The following is a 23,263-nucleotide window of genomic DNA, read 5'->3' on the forward strand; positions in this document are numbered from 1 at the left end:
TTATCTGGTGTGTATTTATTGTCTGACTCTCTCTCTGTTTATTGTTGTGCCCTCCCTCTCTGCTGTGTGCTCCCTTGTTCCTTGTGTCTCCCCCCTAGAGTCCTAGTTTTGTATTCCTGGCTCTAGCCCTGTCTTGTTTTGCGTTTTAGTTTTGTGTTTTTTTATGTAAAGACTCCAGCATTAAAGCTTTTTTTAGTTCTTGTCTCACAAGTCATACATCTGGATCCTTATCCTGCCTGCAGTACAGCCATTTCATGACAGATTTCATAAGAGGCTGCTTTAACTTTTACCCAAACCTTTGTCATATATGTAGTAAACGGTAATCACAGTTTTACTGACAAAACAGAAAAAACTAGTGCAGCAGCTCTCTGACAGTAAGCAGTATTTCCTTAAAGCTGATTCCTAGCATACAGGTGTATTCCTGACTCAGAATGTCCTTTTAGAGCTCAAGCATGCATTTTTCTACCAGTAAACTATAAGCCTGTTGTGTCTGGCCTAATTTGGCCCACTTTGCAGTGTGTTACATTTTGCAATTAATGGTGAAATATCTAAGAGGGAAAATATTTCACAAACTGAATTATTGCTGTTACAGCACTCGAATTCAGCGAGCTCTTTAGAACAACCCATTCTTTCACAAATGTTTTTAAAGGTAGACTGCCTGTCTCAGTGCTTGAGCTGTGGCAATGGGACTGAAAACACCTGAATTTAAAGATTTTGGGGAATGAGGTCCAGTAATTTTGTCCATATAACATATCTCAGTCTTTATACTCTGCACAATGTCTGTTGGAAAAAAGTTGATGGTAGTGTCAGACAGAATTGAAAAATGAAATCTGTTGCATGTATGGCAACAGATTTCATTTTGTCCTCAAGCTTGTTGGTACAAGAAATAGTTGTTGTATGATCAGACAATCACGGGTAGCTGCGTCACCTGCAAGTCACAAATGAAAGAAAAACTATTCAACACAGAAAACAAACGTGACAGGACACGTTTGCCTGCAACGCTAGCACAAAGATGTCTAGCATACTTATTTAACATAGTCTGTCTATTTAAAGGCGTCAATATTCCCCCAGACAAAATTTCACAAAGTGGAAGGGGCATTTTACGATGCTTTTTATGGACAGAAGCTTATCCCTGCTGCGCAAGGAAAAAGCCTAGATAACTTTTTATGTCCTCCATCATTTTTCCTGAGGGGTGGTTTAGGAGTCATCAGCGGATCCGATTGTCTGTAGATCCCCAGCTTCTCTAGTCTGCATGTTGAACCCTGAGTTGCCATGTTTGCCGTTATCTTGGGGGGGATTTACCCTGTTTTCATTAAAGTTCATTGTTCCATCCTGTGTTTGAAACTTTTGAGTTCAGGAAATTTGAAATGGGTGAAAGAGGAAGTGAGTTAGTTCCAACTTGGAAATTGGAATTGCCACTGAAAATTAGAAGCTGTAGTGCCCCTACAGGCCACTTGCTGCCTCTAAAAGTAAGACAAACAATGTCCAACTAAATAAGTGGATTTTTCTAACTCAGATGGATAAAATTAGAGGCCGGGCTGCTTTGACAGTCATGCGCTGTTTTAATTGATTGCTTAGCTAAATTTTCCTCTGTAAATTTGATCTGCTGAACTGGACCTTGGGACAAGCTGATGCTTTTAAGAGAATAATCTGACCAATGGTGGTGCTTCACTTTTGGTGAAAAAAAAATACACTAGTCTGTTATAGTAGTTCAGTTTCTAAAATTGTTAGATCAGCCCTTTTGGTACCATTCAAAGTAACCCCTGCCCTACTATGTGATTGGCTGATTAGATATTTGAGCTAACAAGCAGTTGAACAGGTGTACCTAAAAAAGTAACTGATAACAATAGTTAATGACTTAAAACATGAAGCACAGTGCATTCAACACCTATACAAGTAGTTTTTTCTCATTTACTTAAACAAAACAAAACAAACCATACCAATAACACTAACTGGTTTACAGTGAATTCAAACTTTGTGAACTGAAGGCCAAAGTAGATGGAAAAAGTAAAAAAACAAAACAAATGTATATCAGTTATCTGCATCTGTGATTAAGGCTTCACACAATTACACACCTGAGGGGGTGTGTGAATGGAAAAGGAAACTGAGAATTTCATCAACCATACATACACTGAGACACAGAACGCCAGACTGTTAATATAGTCAAGAGTTTTATTATTTGATGTCCGAATTTTCTTTGACAACATTATTTGCATTGCAGTAATTTTGTTCTTATAAGGAGGAGTACTACCAGGACAAATAACTGGATATTTTCATTAAATGGAAAGATAGAATATCCATTTGATTTGAGTCCATTATACCTTCACCATCTATACACTGTAATACACAATCCGTTAAAAATATTAAGTACTTAGCCAACCTGAGCTACAAGCAGATAGATAGAACAGCAATAACAAAGACATGACAGAAGACAGGTGTAAGCTGTGTTGGTGATGCATATTGTAATTCTATAGCGATGAAAGACGTCTGATGAAAGGACAGAACATATACAGCAGTAACAGTAGCAGTACAAGTAATGTTACACAAAAGGCAAATATTAATATATCAGGGACAATTAATCCATGTTCTACACTGACTTATTAAGTAGACTCAGCTTTTACTTTGAGTCTACTTAATAATATTTCTACTGTGCTGTTTAGGCAGTTATAAACCCTTTAAGCACAATCTTGAAGGGCAAAGGCAAAGATAATCACCAGAGTGTTCAACAAATTCTCAGGACCTATCAAAAAAGGAAAGAGTAAGGAATTCTAATTTGAAAGGCATCTGGCAGCAGATGTTGCCCAAAAATCAATCATCCTTGTATAATGTTTAAAGGCAAAAAAACATACAAAGTGCAAAAAGAAAGAAGAAAGTGTTTCAGATTGGCTTCAAAAACATCATCAGCCAATTAATACATTTGTATATATAGTTCAACAAGATTATTCATTGACAGATAGGCAAAAGAAAGCAAAAGAGAAATCAGAGAATGCGAAACTTGGGATGCTGACATTAGCCAACATCGCCTCACATTAAAGATAATCAGCTAGGACATCTAGAGTTCCCAATTGCACTCTGAAAATGGCTCCATCTTGCCCCCTCAGCGTGAATGTCGGGCATCATCTGCACAAATGGGTTGCTGGGACAGGAGATCACTCACAGGAGATCAAGTCAGGGACCGTGAGGTCAGAGTGGGGCTGGGGGGTGTCATTTTTCTCTTGATCTTTGGGCGCTGGACTCGTCAACATATTTTACAAGAGAACACTAGTGTATTAATTTGTGTATTAATTGTGAGGGGGACACATCCATGTGCAGCACATTGTGCGAAGGGTCGTGTCGGTGGAATGAACAATGGCATGGAGGAGGAAGACCAGTAGGGAATTCCCTTCCCTGGGAGCGAGGTGGAGGTGATGTAACCAGTGACAGGGCGTTTCCAAAAAGCCAAGAGAGAAGATGGTCCAAGTTTTCTCTTAGCAGCTGCAGCTTTCTGTTGCGGGTTTAGGTCCTTCATTCCCTCCCAGCTTTATGGGCCCTGGGAAGTCATTATACAACTCCACCTCTGTCTCCTGCAAGGCACCAAGAAAAAAGAAGTTAAGTAAAGCCGAAAGATTTTTTAAAATTCAACAATCACACAATGCAACAAGCCATTTTAAACCCACCACCAGCACACCACACACACACCCCATTAACCTGTAACTCACCTGTTTGAGTGCATTACGTGCGATTGTCTGGAATGCCTGTTCTACATTTATGGCTTCCTTCGCACTGGTCTCAAAGTAGGGGATGTTGTTCTTACTTTGACACCAGGCCTGAGCCCTTTTGGTGGTCACCTGTGGATATAAAGAGAGATTGAGTCCATCGACAACAACAAGCTAAAATAAGTTGTAAAATACAATACAATAACTCAATTTTCTGCATTATTTGATTAGGATACAGGTATTGATATTTAGGTCACAAGCATACAAAGTCATATTATGCTTATAAAAAAAGATATTCCCAGTGCTGGAGGAAAAGTAAACGTTGATTTTTCAGCTACATTTGGGCAATATCTGCTCAACAAGCATTTCTCATAGGTGAGTGCACAACTTTCAGGTGGAACATGTATCATTTGTTCTCACAAAACTGCTTTTATTTTGGTTTTTGGATGTCTGGCGTGAATAGCTTTACTGAGGTGTCAATTTGTCAATTCACATTGTAATGTTGAAGTCTATGCTCTGATTATGCCACTTCAAACTGTGGATAAGAGTTACTTCAATGTTTAGAGTTACTATCGTTGAACTCCAGCTGGAAAAAAGCCACTCTGACATTGTTATGTAACACATAAACTTGAGGCGAGCTTTCCAAGCTTATACAAAGGCCCAGTCAAGGCATGCACTTCACTAGCCACAAGAAGCTCCTCTGCTCAGGTGAAGTGACTTTTGTAGTTTCACCAAATCCTCTTACATTCCTTACACAGCAATTTAACCCCATCAACACCTGCGCTAATCTTTATGGTCACAGCAAGTCTTTAATGATTTAGTCTTTTCTCCTTCTACAGATCCACCAAACAAAGCAGCACAACAGTAAGAGCCACAGTGTGCTGTGTGCACTTACAACTGACACACACATAGTTAAAGTCATTCTTATAACAACGAAACTAGAACCAGGAATCTCATACCAACCTGTCTGTTCTCCAAGTCAATCTTGTTGCCTAGCACCACAAACGGGAAGTTCTCAGGATCTCGAGGACTGGCCTGGATCAGAAACTCATCCCTCCAGCTGTCAAGTGTTTTGAATGTATTGGGCGCAGTCACATCAAACACCAGCACACAGCAGTCTGCTCCACGGTAGAACGCAACACCCAAAGACTGGAACCTCTCCTGGCCAGCTGTGTCCCAGATCTAGGCAATGAAAGAGGAACAATAGTTAGGCACACCAGGATTAAAGATAATACAAAACAACAACTCTCAATAAAACTGTGCTTGAATCCATGAAAACTTAAAGCTTCATTTGTCCTCACATAATTTAGTCCTCCGACTAGTTATCATACCACACCTGCATTGTAACGAGTCGGTCGTCCACCATCACCTCCTTCGTCAGGAAGTCTGCTCCTATTGTGGCTTTGTACTGGTTACTAAACTTCTTGTTCACATACTGGTTCATTAAGGAGGTCTTCCCAACACTGAGAAGAGAAACAGCAGCACAACAGAAATATGAAATATGCAGCAATTAAATTACTGTGTTTGGTGATATAAATGAATGTGGTTAAAGCTTTTAGAATTTCCACCAGCTTGAGCACATTGGGTATCCATCTTAATCGAGACAAGCTGATTTTAAATACAAGGATCCACTACATATAAGATGAATGATGACTGCTTCAACCATATCGCTAACCACATTAGCAAATGGTCTGTACAGCAGTATAGCCACTTACAGGGTCGTAAAGCATGTGATAAAGGAAACTGAAATGCTGCATGCTATGATGATGTTATCAGTGTGTCATTCTTGTGGAACAAGAAGACACACTCAGCAAATTTAACGTGATCCTTAATCAGTGCAAACAATTACTGACCTGTGAGGGTGACAGAGCACCGATTGGTACAGGTAAGAGAGAATGGTTAGCAAGTCCAAAGAGTAAAGGCTTTGCCTCACTCTCAGGTGTGGCTACCGGCCAAACTGCTATGTTGTTGTTATACATAAATAAATAAAAGGACAAAACTAAGGTATCTTCACACAGTTAACAAACCATTTCAGATGCTTTACCACCACACTAGAGTGAAAGAGTCAACTAATTTGCATCTAGAAAACTCAGATACAAAACAGACCAGTAATCTGATTTAGATATCTGTGGGAATTCTACATCCTAACTCGTGAAATAACCAGAAACCCCTCTTAACCCTATACTACAGCCTGCCACGGCATTCAGTCGTTGCGGGCTGTGTCAACCTGAAATTTAGAATTTCTCAGGAGGTGCACATTAGGCTATGTTCTAAATTAAGACGTAGATTTCCTACTGAAGCATACTAGAGAACTGTTTACATCATAACCTACAAATTCATCTTACTGGTCAATCAGCAAAGAACCAGAGTCAACTTTGGTGTTCTTTACAAGTGGTCATATGATTCAACAAAACAGGGATCATTCCTATTTTAATTTTTGCAAGTTAAAACATTCAATGGCCTGGAGTTACATTTCAGCCTGGCTTAACAATAAGAAATGAATGAATGGTGGTTGATTCAACCTGTTTGGCCATTATGTTTTCCTTACATATAAAATACTGTAATTTATTGGTGAATCATATTATCACAGGGATACTAAAAAGATTTCAGTGTTCTCAGGTTCACCCAGCTTTAAGGTTTCTTATGAAACTGTTTACTAAGCTTTTTTTATATATAAATTATTGTGAAAAATTAAAAGTTCCCTTGAAACCATGTTTGAATAACTGTAATATAAAAACTACTTTTGAAAGATGGCATAATGAGCATGAAAACTGAGCTTGATAACAATAGTAGTGATTAGCAGCAGATAAGGGCTGCATATACAAGAAGCATAGTTTGTATTCTGCCTGGCGACAGCTTATTGCACCACCACAACAACTTGTGCCAACGAGGAAGTAACGCAATGTAAAATTAAATTTAAAAGACAAAAATAGGAAAAAAATTGAATAGTTTGTGTGACTCACCCTGAATCTCCCAGGATGATGACTTTCAGGAGCACTTTCTTCCTGGATGTCATTTTTCCACAGCTGCAGTAAGACAAAAAGCAAGAGGGTTTAGTTACTAATGCTTTCCTGACCTCGTCATAGCAAGTCACAACCTAACCACCAGCTGTCTATATACCAGGAACAACATAATCAATACAAAAAATAACTCAGTTTCTTTACAGACTGGCCTATTGGACAACTTTATGTCTTGAGTTTCATGGCCCTGCACCAATCATGTAAGAATGCCACTCATTTCAGTCATGTGCTTCCTAAGCTGTTGGGCAAATCACGAGGAACATCTCTCTCTCTCTCTCCCTCTCACTTAAACACACACACACACAGGGAGGTTACTTCTAAGAATATTGACTCCTCCTCAAAGTCCAAACCAAGTGACATAAGAGACATTTTCTGCTGATTTCACTGTCACCAAGTTGACAAACCAATGCTGCACAATGTACCGCTTAATACACCATCAATTGCAAGATATAATTATATAAAATGACCACAGTCACAAATACAACATGACTTGGGAGACAACATGCAAATAGATGTATAAATAAAATGAAATCTATTTTTTCCCAGAATCTATACAAAAGTGAAAGACATATTAGTCAATTTGGGGCTAAAATGTTGACTAAATTCTGGAGAATTGGACAAAACAACTGGATCTGACTGACTGACCAATGGATTACGTCAGGCAGAGTGGGTATGTCCCTTTAGTTTGAGCAAGAGTGGTAGTTAACTGTTGTGCAATCTGTGCCTTTTCTGAACACTCAAACACTCTTCACTGCTCAGGGATGTGCACAATTTTCCCCAATACTCATCAGAGATTTCACCAAGAGCATACCCAGTGCATGATTAAGTTAATATGTGTGGTATTATATTGTATCACCCCCTTTAAGTGATCAATTGTTTATTTGAGAATGCACTGTTTGAAATAAATAAAAAGAGGAAAATGAGATACCTTGGTGTTTCACTAGGACAAAAAAAAGAGAGATTTTGTCAGCCAGTATCATTATACAATGCAAGACTGAAGCTGCATCCACACAGAAAGTGATTTGCTTCAACAAGAGAGCAGAGAAAGTGAATGGCATTCAGCGATTAAGAGCAACTAAGGGTGAAATAACAGCTGGCGAGGTAAAGTTGGTGGAAACCAAGAAACTTCACCACCACCAGCCGAGTGATTGAAGTGAGTGAAAATTAGAGTGCACAAAACTGTTGCTTGACATATAATCTGGTAGTAAATACGTTAGAACATTACTTAGATAACCACAGCCTACAATGTCCACAAGCAACAAGATGTCAGCTTTGATGGGATCGGCGATGAGTGCTTCGCTTCCAGTGTTGACGCAAATCTGACCTTATAGCAAATCTTTTACGTTCTGTCCAATTCTGCAGTGGGTTCCAGTGAAAATGTATATTAATGTCTTGAAGGGCTATGTGTAAACCTTTCCCATACACAAATAGACTAGATAGACAAAATAAAATGTGATTTCTTAAGACACTGCTTTATCTTCTCCCATACCTTTGTCCTATCGGTGCTATGTAAACACTGATCACAATGCAACTGACAAAACAAAACCTGGGAAAAGTACTGCACTGTCAATAAGGAGGGCAGAAATAGCAGATGTCTGGCAATTTCCTCAAAGCTAAAGATGATCCTAATTGTATATTATAGCAGTTTAGTATGCAATTGGTAGTATACAAACATCAGCAAGGTTTCACCAGTGTACAAACATGGCCTCCCACTGGGAATTTTCTTTAAGAAAAAAACAAAACAAAACAAAAAACCCTGTAGCCTTTATGATTGCTAATGTGCCTGAAATACCTTACTGCTCCAGTTAGATTGTGTACATGTTTTTATAAAAAAAAAAAAACTTTAAATTTAAATGAAACCCGCTGCCTGATTATTAATTTGAGAGTCAGAAATTCCTCTGAGCTGGAAAAGCACCATATAAAGATATGTACTGTATATAATATACACTGTGGCAGTGTCTAATTGTCAAGTCCAATTATGTTTCTCCTTTTGGGTGAAAAAAAATACACGAATTGTATCTTGTTTTGGTGGTGAAGCAATAACCGTTTAGGTAATATTAAACAGTAAACATGAACTCTTCATTTCAATCTGCATGCATCAGTTTACTAAAGTAAAACACAACCATAAGCTGGAAAGCACCAGCATTCTTCCTGAGTGGAAATTCAATACCTGTGAAGCACAAAATAGTTGACAGTAGCATGAACAACAGCAACACACTGTCATGGAGGTGTGCTTAAATTAGTCACATGATTACAGCAGAAGCAGAGATCAGACATTTAAACTTTCATGAACAGCAATCCATGATTTCTCATTAACAACTACGATTTCTGACAGGCGGTTCAGTCCAAAATGAGATGGTGGCCTTTCACTAATATGATCAAAACAAATTAAATTATTTGTTCTGCCTGAATGAATATACAGTATTTCTCAGTTAAGAAATGACTGTGCATAAATTAGGCTCATTATTATTTATTATTTTAAAAACCATGAAGTTTTGGACTCCACCACAGTTTCTCTATGCTCATACATTTCTGCTCAGAGCATCTAGTCTTCACCTCTGATACGGGTTATAAATGCAAACCAAACAACACAAAACAAACCCTAAACTAAAAATAGTTTTGGAAAGCAGAGTTCAGACAATGTTCAGTCAATTACTCTAGGTCACAGAGGGAAGCCATCATCATTTGTGCTTGCTAACCAGCTTCTACATGGGAAACAGATGCTTCAGTAGTGAAGGATAATCTTTTTAAACGTGTGTATTTTAGCTATAACAAGTATGAGTGAAGAGATGGATATGATGAACAACTTCAAAAGACACAAATTAGGACTAGCGGTAATCCAAACTCACAAGGCTGTTTGCAGCGGAGGAGCAGTTTTTCAACTCCAACCATTTAATTAAAAAACTGTGCAAGACCATATATGTGTCATCATACTGTGCACAGTATTTTTTAATGAAACAATAAGAAAATGGTAGACGTAAATGTCAGACAGCATCTGTCATTGAAAAATAAAATACTCAAAACCTGAATAAATGTATAGCAAGATGTTTCTTTTCTGTCTCGAGCCTGTTGGTACAAGCAATAGGCGTTGTATAATTAAAACAACTTGAACGACGTGTAACCGCGTGACCTGTGAGCCACAAGCGAAACGAAACCAATTTAACGCACAATACAGACATGACAGGTCAAGATTCACTAGCAACACTCAGACATATATAACATCTGTTTAACACATCCTGTAGACAATAAGGGTGAGGAGATCGCTTAAAGGTCACACTGACCAGGATCAAGATGTAGCCAAAGAACACAGTGACGACTAGCTAATCAGCCACTCGGTGATGTGTAGTTCTGAGGTAAAAATCCTTCTCTGTGTGCATGAGCATTAACACCGTTTAAAGACACCAATATCCCCCTTCACAACATTTGACAATGAGGAGGTTTTTTTTTTGTTTAGGTTTTTTTTTTTGTTGTTGTTGTTCTTTTACGATGCTTTGGCCGACAGACCAACCCCGACTAGCCGGTCTCCTTCCTTGTTGGATTCGACCCAGATGAGCCACAGGCCGGCCTTGTTTTTGCCGAAAAACACCTCACCACCATTAGCAGCTACAGCGTCAGGACATCCAAAACACTGACAAGTGGAAAGACATTATACATATAAAGAGTTTCTTGTCGTCTCAAAAACTTACTTTCAGCTCGTAACACACGGTAGAGGAGACTTGCTGACCGTATCGAAGCCGGCTGCGAGAAAACTAGCCGTTGTTGTGCAGCGTAGCTAGCGTCAGTTGCTAACTAGGCGTTACGTTAGCTAGCGTTGATTTGGCAATGTCCCGTTTGAGATTCTCAGAAAAGTTTCTGACGTCGACACCGACAAAAACCGTGTCGTAAATTCACGAGGTAATTTATCTACAAATAGTGTTTAAATTTGGCACTTGCCTTAAGGCTTGCCTGCCTACAAGCCACCCAACCAGCTAACTACCTAGTTCTCCCTTGTCTTCTTTCACTTCCGCCTCCCAAACAACGCTTGTGCCCTACGTCAGACGTAAACAGCCAATAACAACCCCTTCTGAAATATTAATTAAGGCCCGTATAACTTCTCTATCCTCGACTTTCACAGCCCATTAAATGCCACAGCTCGCGTCTTTTCAGAGAAAATATTAATATTAGTACTGATTCTCAACCCTGTTGGCATTCATATAAAACAAACATGACAGACACGTATTAAAAACATTAAAATAATATTAAACTCAATTGTCCTAATTTTACCCATTTTATTTTATGGATTTCTTAGCTCACAACGTTTTAAACTACTGCCTTTTAACAGTTTGAATTATTGTTTGTGTATTTGTGTATGTGTCTATGGTGTATTTGGGCAAATGTTTGAAAACAAAAAACTGAAATCAGTGAAACAATAAAGTATGTGACAATGAAAAGTGAAAATTTGGGCAAGGTTGATTTAGAAACTTGCCTAAACTCCTACTAAGTGAATTAGTATTCAGTATGAGTGTGACTAGCTTTAACTTAGTGGTCAAGAAATTAATATTTTGTTTAATAAAGTTTTCAAGTTTCAGAGTATTGGTATTAGGGTTGCACCAAACATAATACACAACAACTAAAATATTATAAAATACTGTAAAACATTTAAAATTCTTTAAGCGTAGATTGTTTTCGAATTGCAGAATTACCCAGGCTTTGAGCACAAATGATAACCTGCTGATGTTATGTATTGATAGATTACAGTAAACACTGGGATTAAACAGGCAAGTTGCCAAGCTTTCAGTTAAAAATTAACTCCCACACTGAGACAGATCTGACCACATCATCACCCTGACTCGCATGATTTTTATCAGGTGTGTGCTTATTGTCCTGGTTGCGTTTTTTTCACAAGACCTGACTTTGCACTAGATAGGTCCCACTGGATGACATAACAGATAACTGGGCTAAACCTGACAAGTCTGTAGCCTGGATATATAATAGAAAGCCATGTTGGAGCTTTGTAGTCATTCTGATGCCCCTTAATGCAGACTCAAGTAATTACAGTTCCCTAAATTGATAATAAAACGGCTTCAGAGCTGCTGTTCCACTTCATTCAAAAACACAACCAATATGTTAAATCTTCTGACATAATGAGTGAGATGATGAGCTGCATATTCCAAGTAATTCTACATAACCTTTACAAAATATTCAGTGAACATGAGCTTGGTATTTTAAAAGCAATTTTTTTTCAGTGGGAAACACCATTCTGGAGAGGCACCTTGAACTGATCTTAACTAATCTAACTCTCAAAACCTCCAACTACCATTTTTTTTCATTGTATAATTAAGATGATATTATCCTAAGAACCAGCCTATTCATTTATGTGATGGACATTTGTTTTTGGGTTATATCTTTTGACTTATTTGAGCAACCCTACTAAGTCCTGGCGTACTAAACAGAGGACATCCTGGTCTTTCCAATGATATCTCATGTATTTGGGTGGCCTCTTTTAGCACCAAAGAGGAAGTAAATCACAAAATAAGTTCAATAGGAAGATTCTCTTATCCTTGGTTCTCAGGAGGATATGTTAGAGTTGTCATTTTAATTATAGTGAATTATTACACTCCACCAGTGAGTCATCTAAGATAATGGTTGGATGGATGGAGTGAGTAGTCCACCACTAGAGGGCAGTGGAAATTCATTTTGAACAGAAAACCAAGCGAACTAATGAACTCAGACCTTTTTCAAATGTATGCTGTCACTCTGTGTAAAACAATAAATTGAACATTAATATTTTTCCTTTTACTTCTCATTGGCTGTTAGTGTTATTTACTATATTGTCAATTTTACTTACATGAATTATATCTTACAGAAGTGCAGTCATGAAAAAGAAAGTCTTCACGGGACTCTATTAAGTTTTTTGAAAAACAAAGTACACCCTTACTACTTCCACGGGAATTAAGTAGCAGCAGGATCTGCTAATCACGTACACTTGATTAATTGATTATCAGCCCCTCTATGAAAGCAGAGGTGTTTGTAGTTTGCCTTGTTTGGAGTATTCAGATGAGTCTTAACAAAATACCACAATCTTCCCAAAAGTGGACATCCCAGAAAATTCACACTAATGTTGACACATATTTAAAAAATGAAAGAAAAGCTAAAGAAAAAAACAACAAAACAAAACATGAAGCACACCTCAGGCTCTACAGGCCTCGAATGGCATGTCAAATGCTAAAGTTCATGGAGCAACACAGTAAAAAGAAAGGTGGGCCTAAATTCCTCCAGATTGATATGAGATACTAGTAAAGTCATACAGAAAATGTCTTTAAAAATGGTTTCACATTAATATATCATCTCTCCATACTAAATGTCGTATGGGCATTTGTTCTCCTCATTACTGGAAGCGTGCCTCTGTAGAATCTTGATGACTGGGATGACTCTGGTGTTTATAGAGAAATTCCTCCCTTCTTACACCTATTGAATCTGGAGTCTTTATGGCCTCTTTGTAAATACAAACACTGCAACACAAAAGCGTGTGAGCTAGAAAACGGTTCATGGGTGGGAAGGCGCCACATACTTGGAGCATCTGCTGGATTTTCATCCTTGCAAACATTGTCGCATTTGCACCTTGATGATGGCAAAACGTAAGAGCTGCTCAAGGTGGGACACATCGTTTATATCATTAGGACAGACATATCGGCAAGGCGTAGAGTCTATTAAATCATGAGAGACAGCCATCAAAGTGCTTGTGTATTAGAGATATAACGGCACTTTCATTCACATTCTTAGTGCGTGGACGTGTAAACATGCATCTCTGTGTGTGGCTGTGTGGGAGGGGAGGAGAGGCAATGAGATGAGTTAAGGAGATGAACAGATTGTGTGTGTGTGTATGTGTATTAGGGGGTGGGTGCATTAGTCCGTGTCAGACAGCAAAGAGTGCCGCATTTATCTAGGAATCTGAGCCAAAGCAACCTCACTAGCAGGAGCACGAGAAAGAGGACAACAAGTGAGATGATCTGAGAAGAAAGAAAGAAGATGAAAGAAACCCAGAGAAGAAAACACAAAATGGACAAGGACATGACTATGAAGATCTAATTTTTCCTCTTAAAAAAGGACAAAGTCAGCAAAGTCTATTTGCCTGAAGAGGCACTGCTTGATGAGCTGAAAGAAAGTGAAGAGAAAGTTTGCAGGGAATCGTCAACACAAAGCAACTACTTGGAGGAACAACGCTGGACCACGGTTTAAGGTTTAAAACATTTTCCCATGTTTCCTTTCAGTTCCTTTAAGTTTAGCATGCTTCCTCTCCTCTATGTGGGAGTGCTGCTATCCTCAGTTGCCTCTCCAGCCTGTATAAATCCTCCCTGCAAAGAGAATCTAGTGGCCTCACCCATCCAGCTTGGGACTGGAGTTGGAGCAGGTACCGGGGCTTGTGAGGGTCAAACTGGGACAACTGCCTGCAGGACAGGGGTTTCACTTGCAGCAATCTCGGACGTCCCTCGGAAAGTGGAACACAAACATGAATTACCCCAGTTTCAGTACAAGGTAACTGACATTTTATACAGTACTTTTCATTGTGTGTGTGTGTGTGTGTGTTTTTCACAGTTCCCAGCTTAAAAATCATAAAATCTCAGAGGGGCCAGAAACAACTCTTAAACAGTCAATTAACTCCAGCAGCCTGGGAGACCTTAAAGTTTACCTTTTTACTCATTGTGTTGTAGTGAGAGTGAGCGGCATACTACCAAACTCATGCCAGCATGTTCTTTCTCATGGAACGGTAGACTTGGCACCACCTACCAGCCAGGGAACAATAACCGTCAGCAATCAAAGAAGGGACAAAATTAGGTTTGCTTTAAAAATATCCTCATCATATGGCTGTGCTGAGCTCATGCAGGAACAGGTGTGTTAGGGACATGATTAACATGGGTGATGTAAGTGTAAGAGACACACTGTGACACAAAACTGAGCTGTCGGTTATGTGTGAGGATGTGTGGATGATATTTATGCACATGCACAGCTTTATTTTTAGACTTTTTATGCATGACTGAATAACACTAAGGAGTGCTGAATCATTTCTGACTTTCACAAAATTATTTAGATATATCTGTGTCACTGTCTAGCAGACTGGGGTTGTCAGAGAGCGCCTGGTTCAGCTGCAGCGCTGCATGCGCTCTGTCCAGGATACTGGGGGACCTTGGAGTCACGAGGGCCAGGAGAGCAATTCACTTGGGGCCATCCTGGCTTTAATGGCAGCTGTGCTGACAGAGTGTGACCTCCACTGTCACAGCCAGGCCCTTGGGGCCATGGCTAAACGACTGGGTAAGTAGTACACCTTTATATCCCCAATCTCTGCAACACACAAACATGCACACACATAAATGCCAGTGCAGTCGCTCCCCCACACATAGTAAACAGAACCTCAATGAGACCTGCTAGGCGTCGGTCATAGGTGAGTACATAGGAATTTAACCACACTAAGAAGCATGCCAAAAACTCTGTATACATGCACACACAGATGCACGGACACATGCGGTACAGCTCACAAAGTGAAAAAGCCTTGAGAGCGCTATCATGCATCCTCTCTGTGAGGTATACAGGGGAGCGTCTATTTTCAGCCCCTGACGACAGCGTGACTGGCCTCACTGATAACCTAATCTATCTCTTGGTTGGCAGAGAGTGCAGCGGTGGGGAGAGAGGGGGAGAAAGACTTGCTGCTTTTCCTCAAGAGCATCACTCAACATCCACCCACAGGTGAGGGCATTACAGGTAGCCACGTGAATTGTTGTTCATTTCTAAGCAGAAAATGCACTGTGTGTGCCCTAGTTGCCCCCTTGGAGAGGCTACATCCTCGGGACTGTGCAGAGATTTACACGCTGGGGATCAAAGAGAATGGAATCTACACCATCCAGCCTGACCTGAATGGGCCGGCACTAGAGGTATTTCAGATTCACCGCACTCATAAATGAGACAGACATATTGCCCGCACCCCAAGCCCACACCACCCTGGTCAGCTTCTTTTGGAGATGTGCATGCTATCTGTGGATCAGTAAAATCTGGGACTTATAATATTACAATCTCTGTATTGGTTTAGGCTAAATGTGACATGGAGACTGCGGGTGGCGGGTGGACAGTCATCCAGAATCGGCAAGATGGCTCAGTGGACTTCAACAGAACATGGCAGGAATACCGGGAGGGCTTTGGAAATCTGCAAGGAGAACACTGGCTGGGTAATGCAGCGTTGCATGCCCTTACCTCCAGTGGCCAACACCAACTCCGCATTGAGCTGGAGGACTGGCACCAGCAGAGGCGCCAAGCCACCTACAGCAACTTCAAAGTGGCCTCGGAGGCACAGAGGTGAAGCACTCTGCACACAGATATATTTTCTGCGCTAAGGGATTAAAGTTACCTGGGGATTAGACCAAAGGTCAGAAAAAGAGAGACTTGAGTCTGGAAGTCAGCTACAACAAAAATATATTTATTTTATCTTCAGTCACAATCTTATTTGCTTTCATGTATTAACAACAGCCATGAAAACTTGTTTTCCCAATCACTTTTTTCTTAAGTATGAACTGCATGTTTACACAAACAGACAAGGTTCTGAATATTTCAAATGGGCTGTTTCTGCTTTGGTTTGAAGGAAATAGGATTGAGTGACCAGTCAAAATGTGATTAATGTCCTGAGAGATGTGTGTTGTTTTTGTATGGCTGCCAATCAGTTTTGATCAAACTACATCCTGAAGCAGATCAGCAGAGTTAATAAATTAAAAGTTAATAAAGTTTTTAACATTACCTTTCAAACTTTAGCAAAGGCAAATAATGTCTTCACCTAATGTCTTTATGTAATTCAAATGACCATCTTTAACTTACTTTAAACTGCAGCTTTTGAAGTTTTCACTTTTACCTATCCTCAGTTATTTGCATTCTAGTTTTCCACATATACGATAGTCTACATAACACTATACGAGTTAGGAGACTTGTATATCCAGGACTCTTTCCATTATCACCCATTCACTGTCTTGGTGTGGCTGTAGCTCAGGATGTAGAGCAGGTCATTTACTAATTGGAAGGTTGGTGGTTTGTGAAGGTTGCTAGAAGGCACTTCAACACAGCCAAAAGTGCTTGTATCAACGGGTGAATGAGACGTGTTATATAAAATGCTTTGATTGCTTAAGTAAAGTAGAAAAGTACTGTATAAGAATCAATCCATTTGCCACCTTGCCGGGAGTGTGAAATTAATATAAAACATAATTTTACTCGGCTTTTAACAAACAACACACACATAAAAACAAAACAAAAAACCTCAAATGTTGTTTCTCTATCTTCCAGGTATCGCCTGACAACACGGGAGTATTCTGGTGATGCAGGTAATGCACTGAGCTACAGTAAGCGCTACAACCACGATGGCAGGTCCTTCAGCACTGCTGACAGAGACTATGACCGTTACGCGTCGGGAAGTTGTGGTCAGTACTATGGTGCAGGCTGGTGGTTTGATGCTTGTCTGGCAGCTAATCTGAATGGACGGTACTACCGTGGGCGCTACAGCGGGGTGACCAACGGCATCTACTGGGGAACGTGGTACATCCTGACAGATGGACGAACTGGAGAGCGCTACTCCTTCAATAGGGTGGAGATGAAGACAAGACCCAAAAACTTTATGGGAACAGACTAAAGATAATGATGACAACATAATGAGGAAAATTTGCTGTGCAGTAGACTACAGTAATAATCACACCAGACACTTTCTTTCTTCTTTTATAATCGATAGATGCTTTGGTCACTATATTTAGCATAGCTTTCATGTCACTTATCAGTTATATGCAGATGGCAGCTAAAAGATTTTTAAAAAAGTGTAAAAGAAATAATGTTTAAATGCTGATTAGCAGACTGTGACGCTCTACTTTTTTATGATGGGCTCACTCTGGCAAAAATACATGTTACTTCATAACAGTGAAACAGTTAAATACATATTGAAAATATTTCAGAGGTTGCTGTAATAAATTTCCAGAATCTTTATTGCACATCAACAACCTGCAAAAGGCTACCTTAATGTATCACAGGATGCCAGGGGAGGCATGTTTTCTCCGTGTCAACGGTTTAAGGACAAGACAAACAACCCAAACCACACATGAAAGTCATCCTTCACATGCATGAGTTAATACTGGTAATTTGCTTGTGTTCCTACCTGTCTATGCTCTGTGACCTACAGAAATACAAGCTGCCTGCAGCAGCTCACAGACATTGTAGGTCAGATGAAGTCATGGGAGAACGTTTACTAAAGGCAAGAGGTCATTGTGTCCCTGCAGAGAGCTCAGCTGTTATATACACAACTCCTAAAACTAAAACTTCATCACACTGTGATTCATGTGACAGGGTGTCTAACCACAGTCCCCTCCAGTATGTTCTGCCTCCAGCTGCTTTAATAGAAAGCCAAAGAGCCAAAGCTCACAGTCTGATACTAAACCAAGAGTAGCCCAGTTTTAGACAGGCCATCTCACCTGACTAATACTTTCCCAGGTAGCGGTCTAACACACTAACGGTAACTCTCAGGATCTTCTTTTTTTCTTTTCTGTTGGAAAACCGTCCTCCACCCACCTCTATTAAATCAAACACAAACATACAGAAACCTCACCCTCCCCTGGTCTCTAGAGTTGGTGTCAGCGGGGGTGATTCATCCACAGATGTGTTTCACGAAGACGTTTTGGGAGTAGGTATGTGAGTCAGTGGGTGTGTGTCTCACAGTCTTTGTAAAATGCTGCCCCTATTTTAGCATTGTTTGCAGTGAGCTGTCAGTCTCTGCAACAAGCAGGCTGTCTAATGTGATCGTGTGACAGCGCTCTCATCTAAACACACAGACACACTGCTGTCAGACCTCCTACCTGCCGAAGTATTTCACATACACTACTTATCTACACACAAGGAGATGTCTGTTTTATGCACACACACACACACACACACACACACACACACACACACACACACACACACACACACACACACACACACACACACACACACACACAGGAGTCAGTGGTTCTCTCAGCAGATAAGGAGGTGCATGATGTGCTTGGCTTCTTAAAAACAAATGGATCCCATTGTACACATCATGGGAAGGTAATCACTGTTACACAACCACAAGCTCCTTTTCACCTGTTTCACACATAATATTGCGCGCACACACACACACACACACACACACACACACACACACACACACACACACACACACACACACACACACACACACAGGCTAACAATAAGCAATTATGATCAATCACCCATAAAACCTATTATACATATCAGCTTTCTAGTTTAATTTTCTCTGTGTGTCTTCGTGTGTGCTGGAAACAAGGCAAAGTTAAAAGCTGGATGGCTCCGTGTTCTGCCCCCTGGTGGTTCCTGGTTGTATTGTAGAGACTGAGAAAAGCTTTGTCTCAGCTGAAGATGAAATGTGAAGTCAACACAAAAGAAATTAAAACCAGGATAAAATTCTGTCAGTCTAAATTATTATTATTATTATTATTTTATCTTTAAGAGATTCTGCCTGTATAGAGATGAACGTCTAAAAATCAAGCTCAGTATCTCAATCAATTTTCACTCTATGTCATCAATAAATGGAGCAAAAACCTTTTCCTACCACTTTCTGTTCATCATCACTCTCTATTTTTGCTTTCTATCACTTAATAGGAGTTTGACTGATGTTGTTCAGACCTTCTCAAATTTCCTCCTTTTCGACTCTTCATGCTCCGAGCTGCAACTGCTTTCAATAAATTCAATCACTCCTCCTGATCTCTTCTTCTCTCCACCTTTCTGCATCCATCAGTCTTGTTGACAAGGGAGGAACAGACACCCAGGGTTGTGTCACCACAGTATCCTGGCACAGTGTCTGGAGTGGGGTGATAGTGGTGGTGCGGAGGGGTGCGGAGGGGTATCAGCAGGCTCTGCTGCCCCAGGGCCGGAAGCCCAGACTGGGCAGCGGTTAGCCAGCACATCCCTTTGAGAAACACTGTGCTCCTCTGAGGGAAGTTCAGATATGTGTCATTTATTTCTGAGTGACACAAGAAAATATCAGATTTAAAACAGAACTCATGTTAGTAGTAGTGTGTTCATCTTTCTGCAGGAGGCTCTATTTTTATTTTTATTTATTTTTGTGGTGCTTATAAAATATGTTTTTATAATCTTTCACATGATGTAAAAAATTTAGAACAGCCCATCTGGTTACAAAAACTTAAAAATATAACATGATCTCAAATGCCCTATGATAGACTCTTAACCTATCTTGGGTAAGTCCTGCATCTCACCGTGTGAAAGCTGGGACCTGCTCAAGCCCCATTGGGACCCTGAAATGGATAAGCTCTTATAATATGGATAGGTGGCCAATAATCACTGCAAATTCCCAATCAAATAATCTGTTTATCCAGGTGATATCCATCAGTCCACCAAACGTTAATAATAATCAGTCTCACTTTCTCTTTATATCATATTGAAATGCAGAGTAAGACTTCACAAAACACTTCAATATTTCACACAGGAAACATTTTATGTTTTTCCTCAGATTTGGCTCCAAAATGAATATAATCTCTCTTCACACTCAAAGGATTTTTTAAGAACATGGATGAAGGCAGAGACAGTTTTAAATGTGGGCTGCCCCTTTTTTGACTGCTGGAAATGACTGAAGTTGTAGGAATGTGATATTCCCATCTATGTGTTTAACAGCAGGTGGCAATGTTGCTTAGAGCAAATCTGGAAAACAACTTTCACATGAGAAACTGCACAGTAGTCTATAGCAAACAAGGCAAACAAAGTGTCTATAGAAATGAGAGAACAATAGCAACACTGTGCTCTGTCAGAAAATAAACAGCCGGAGACAATAACTGTGCTTAACCTACAGCCTGTTTATGTGAAGAGCGATGAGTAAAAACAATAGCTGAGGTCTTATTTTTGAAGCCATATATGTTAATGTGAATTATTTCAGGGGTTTTGATAAGTTTTGTTCAAGTCATAAGGTTTCAGAGAACCGCTGAAAGCACAAGAGCCCTGACTTGACTGTAAGCTTCAGGTTGCTGTGCCTCTTTTCAACACTGGGGGCGCCATAATTGGTACTGGAGGTCAAAGGACAAAATCTGCTCATAGTGATGTAAGTTTTTGAAATTAAGACTTTACAAAATTACAAAACAGGTGTGTTAATGCAGACTGTGGTGTAAATGAGCCTCGGGCTCAGCAGCACAGCATAGCAGAAAAGAATCTGGTGAGGTGACAGCATGAAGGAGGCGGGAGGATGAACTTAGTGGCCTGCAGTGGAAGGGACTTTTCATACTTTAATCTGCTGTCATTGCGATAAGGGCGTGCATGGCGGCTGTCAAGTGCAAGGAAAGTAGGAGGAAGGCTTGAGGGTGGGGAGGAAGCAGGAGCGGGTGAGGTTTGAAAGGTGTGTGAGTATAACAGGCCGTTAGAGGCTTGTTTCCCTGACCACAGGACCACTGAGAGACAGCATGTGCCTGCTTTTAATACTGGTCCTGCAAAAAACCAGAGAAAGGCAGCGTTCCGTTTGAAACCGGAATTCACCAGAACAAGTGTATCCTGATGTGGTGAGGAGCTGAGGTGAGGAGGGGAGAGGAGGGAGGGAGGGCTCAGAGGGCGCCAAGTGGCAGGCCTCGCTCCATCTTTATGCATAAATGTGAGCATGAAAGTGGAGGTGGAGAGGGTTTGCAGGCAGGGAGCGGAGGCACTGCTGGGGTTTTTTCTAACACAAAAAACAACAACTTTTAATTAACTAAATATTTATGTGATTAACATTCAGCATGTTTAAAATCTTTTGGAGACTAAAATTATTGCAGTGCTTGCTGGTACAGCACTTTTTTTAAATCAAAAAGTTGAATACTTGTAAATAAAGTCAATAAGTTTTACATCAAAATTAGTCATTCATGACATTTAAATTTTATGTAATCAGTTATAATAGTTTTGATAAAACAGTGTTTGATGAACTTCTGGTATAATAAGAAAGCTTCACTTGACACTTTAAAGCAGCAACTTTAACATTAGATTAAAGTTGACCACTTGCGTATTAAATGTGCTGCTCATAGCAATGAATCTTCAGTGTTTTTAACACAGAAGGAAGCTGGTTCACTGATTCACTCACATGTGTATGAATATACATGCTCACAAGCACTTTATTAGAAACACAGCATTAATGCTATCATTAATGCTGTGTAGGTGCTTCATTTGCTCATCTTTAGCTGCCATCCTGCAAATGTGTCTGCTGCACAGCTGTGATACAAATCTCCTCATTCTAACATCTCCCAAAGGCATCTTACTGGTTTCACATCTGCTGAGTGGCCAGGCCTTTGCCCGCTGCCCTGTATAGCCTCAGTCTCTTTTAGCGAGTACAGGACAGGAACATGGCGCGCTCTCAGTGTCGTGAATTATTGCTCCAAAGCGCTTTACTTCCATCAGCATTTATGTCTCATGCAATTCCATAATAATCCACCTCTGATGTGAGGGAAAGACGGAGAAAATAACAGGAGAGGGGGTGAAACGATTGAGAGTGCTGATCAGGCAGACTCCAAATCAAAGGATTATCTAATCTGATAATACCTGCTGACAACAAAATTCATGCGGGCGACCTCCAGGGGGTCAGAAGCAGCTCATCATAATATACCAGGAAGACCTTTCACAATTAATAATCCAATAAATCCTTTAAATATGCACACTGTGCTTGTCAAATTATGAAATATGAATACTGAGAGAGAAAGAATGAATGTGCGTACATGTGTGCATGAGCGTATGTGTGTGTGTGTCTGTAAAGTAAAGTTCAGTATGAAGGATGTGGTAAAGCAGCCCAATGGTCAGCTGTGTTTCTCTTCTCTCTGTAGCTTTCTCTCTTGCACCTGCAGAAAGTTGTGGCAAAGAGGGAAAACACACAGACACACACACACTCTGTCACTGCACTCTGATGACTTCACTGTCTTCTGCCTGAGCAGCCGCAAAAGCCACACTGAATTTCTCTAAATGCTACGAGATTTTCTTTTGTTATTGTGTGTGTGTGTGTGTGTGTGTGTGTGTGTGTGTGTGTGTGTGTGTGTGTGTGTGTGTGTGTGTATGTGCTGTAGGCATCTTTTTACACAAAGCCCAAGTAAGAGACAGGAATGGATCAGATGTCTTTTTTTCAGCGCCTCTGTGTCTGATGTGCGTGTGACATATAGGATAGGTTAGCTCTGTAGAATCAGCTTAAGCCAAGCACAAAGTCTGGGGATTTATAGACGGGAAATCATTGAGGATCAGACACAGAATGAGCAGAGAGATGCAAAAACACACAACACCACCATGTGTACCAGGACACATGCACATGTACATGCAGAGCATGCAAAAAATGCATGTTTGGTCCAAGGGTCTCGAGCCTGTGGCTCCTAGAGCCACATAACAAAAAACAAGCTATTTAATAAGATGAATGGAAATTAAAAATTTTTTTTAAAGCATTTTAAAATCGGTTGGTAATAAAGACGACTGCTGTAAGTTCATAACAGCAACAAAACATGATATTACTGCATGCAAATGCAACATTAAATTAGATGAAAAAGCTGT

At 40.1% G+C, this 23,263-nt stretch overlaps 2 protein-coding genes across 3 annotated transcripts; one reads left to right on the forward strand and one right to left on the reverse strand.

The window, feature by feature from the left end:
• Window positions 1–2,158: 2,158 nt before the first annotated feature.
• Window positions 2,159–10,686, reverse strand: LOC146518581 (ras-related protein rab7-like). The gene is made up of 6 exons (XM_085159218.1): window positions 10,402–10,686; window positions 6,659–6,721; window positions 5,032–5,158; window positions 4,659–4,877; window positions 3,699–3,827; window positions 2,159–3,563 (listed from the first exon to the last, which is right to left on the reverse strand). Exons 2-6 carry the CDS (start codon window positions 6,709–6,711, stop codon window positions 3,468–3,470), a joined length of 624 nt encoding a protein of 207 aa, XP_085015344.1. The 5' UTR covers window positions 6,712–6,721; window positions 10,402–10,686; the 3' UTR covers window positions 2,159–3,467.
• Window positions 10,687–10,820: 134 nt separating this feature from the next.
• LOC146518582 (fibroleukin) lies at window positions 10,821–19,845 on the forward strand. 2 transcript variants are annotated; one of them, XM_085159212.1, is made up of 6 exons: window positions 10,821–14,230; window positions 14,809–15,004; window positions 15,359–15,436; window positions 15,509–15,621; window positions 15,777–16,039; window positions 17,012–19,845. In XM_085159212.1, exons 1-6 carry the CDS (start codon window positions 13,952–13,954, stop codon window positions 17,352–17,354), a joined length of 1,272 nt encoding a protein of 423 aa, XP_085015338.1. In that variant the 5' UTR covers window positions 10,821–13,951; the 3' UTR covers window positions 17,355–19,845. The 2 variants fall into 2 exon arrangements, with proteins under 2 accessions (XP_085015338.1, XP_085015337.1); XM_085159211.1 differs by having other exon boundaries at window positions 15,359–15,621.
• Window positions 19,846–23,263: the final 3,418 nt, after the last annotated feature.

Source organism: Neolamprologus multifasciatus, chromosome 5 (assembly GCF_963576455.1).
Source record: "Neolamprologus multifasciatus chromosome 5, fNeoMul1.2, whole genome shotgun sequence".
Classification (NCBI taxonomy): Eukaryota; Metazoa; Chordata; class Actinopteri; order Cichliformes; family Cichlidae; genus Neolamprologus; species Neolamprologus multifasciatus.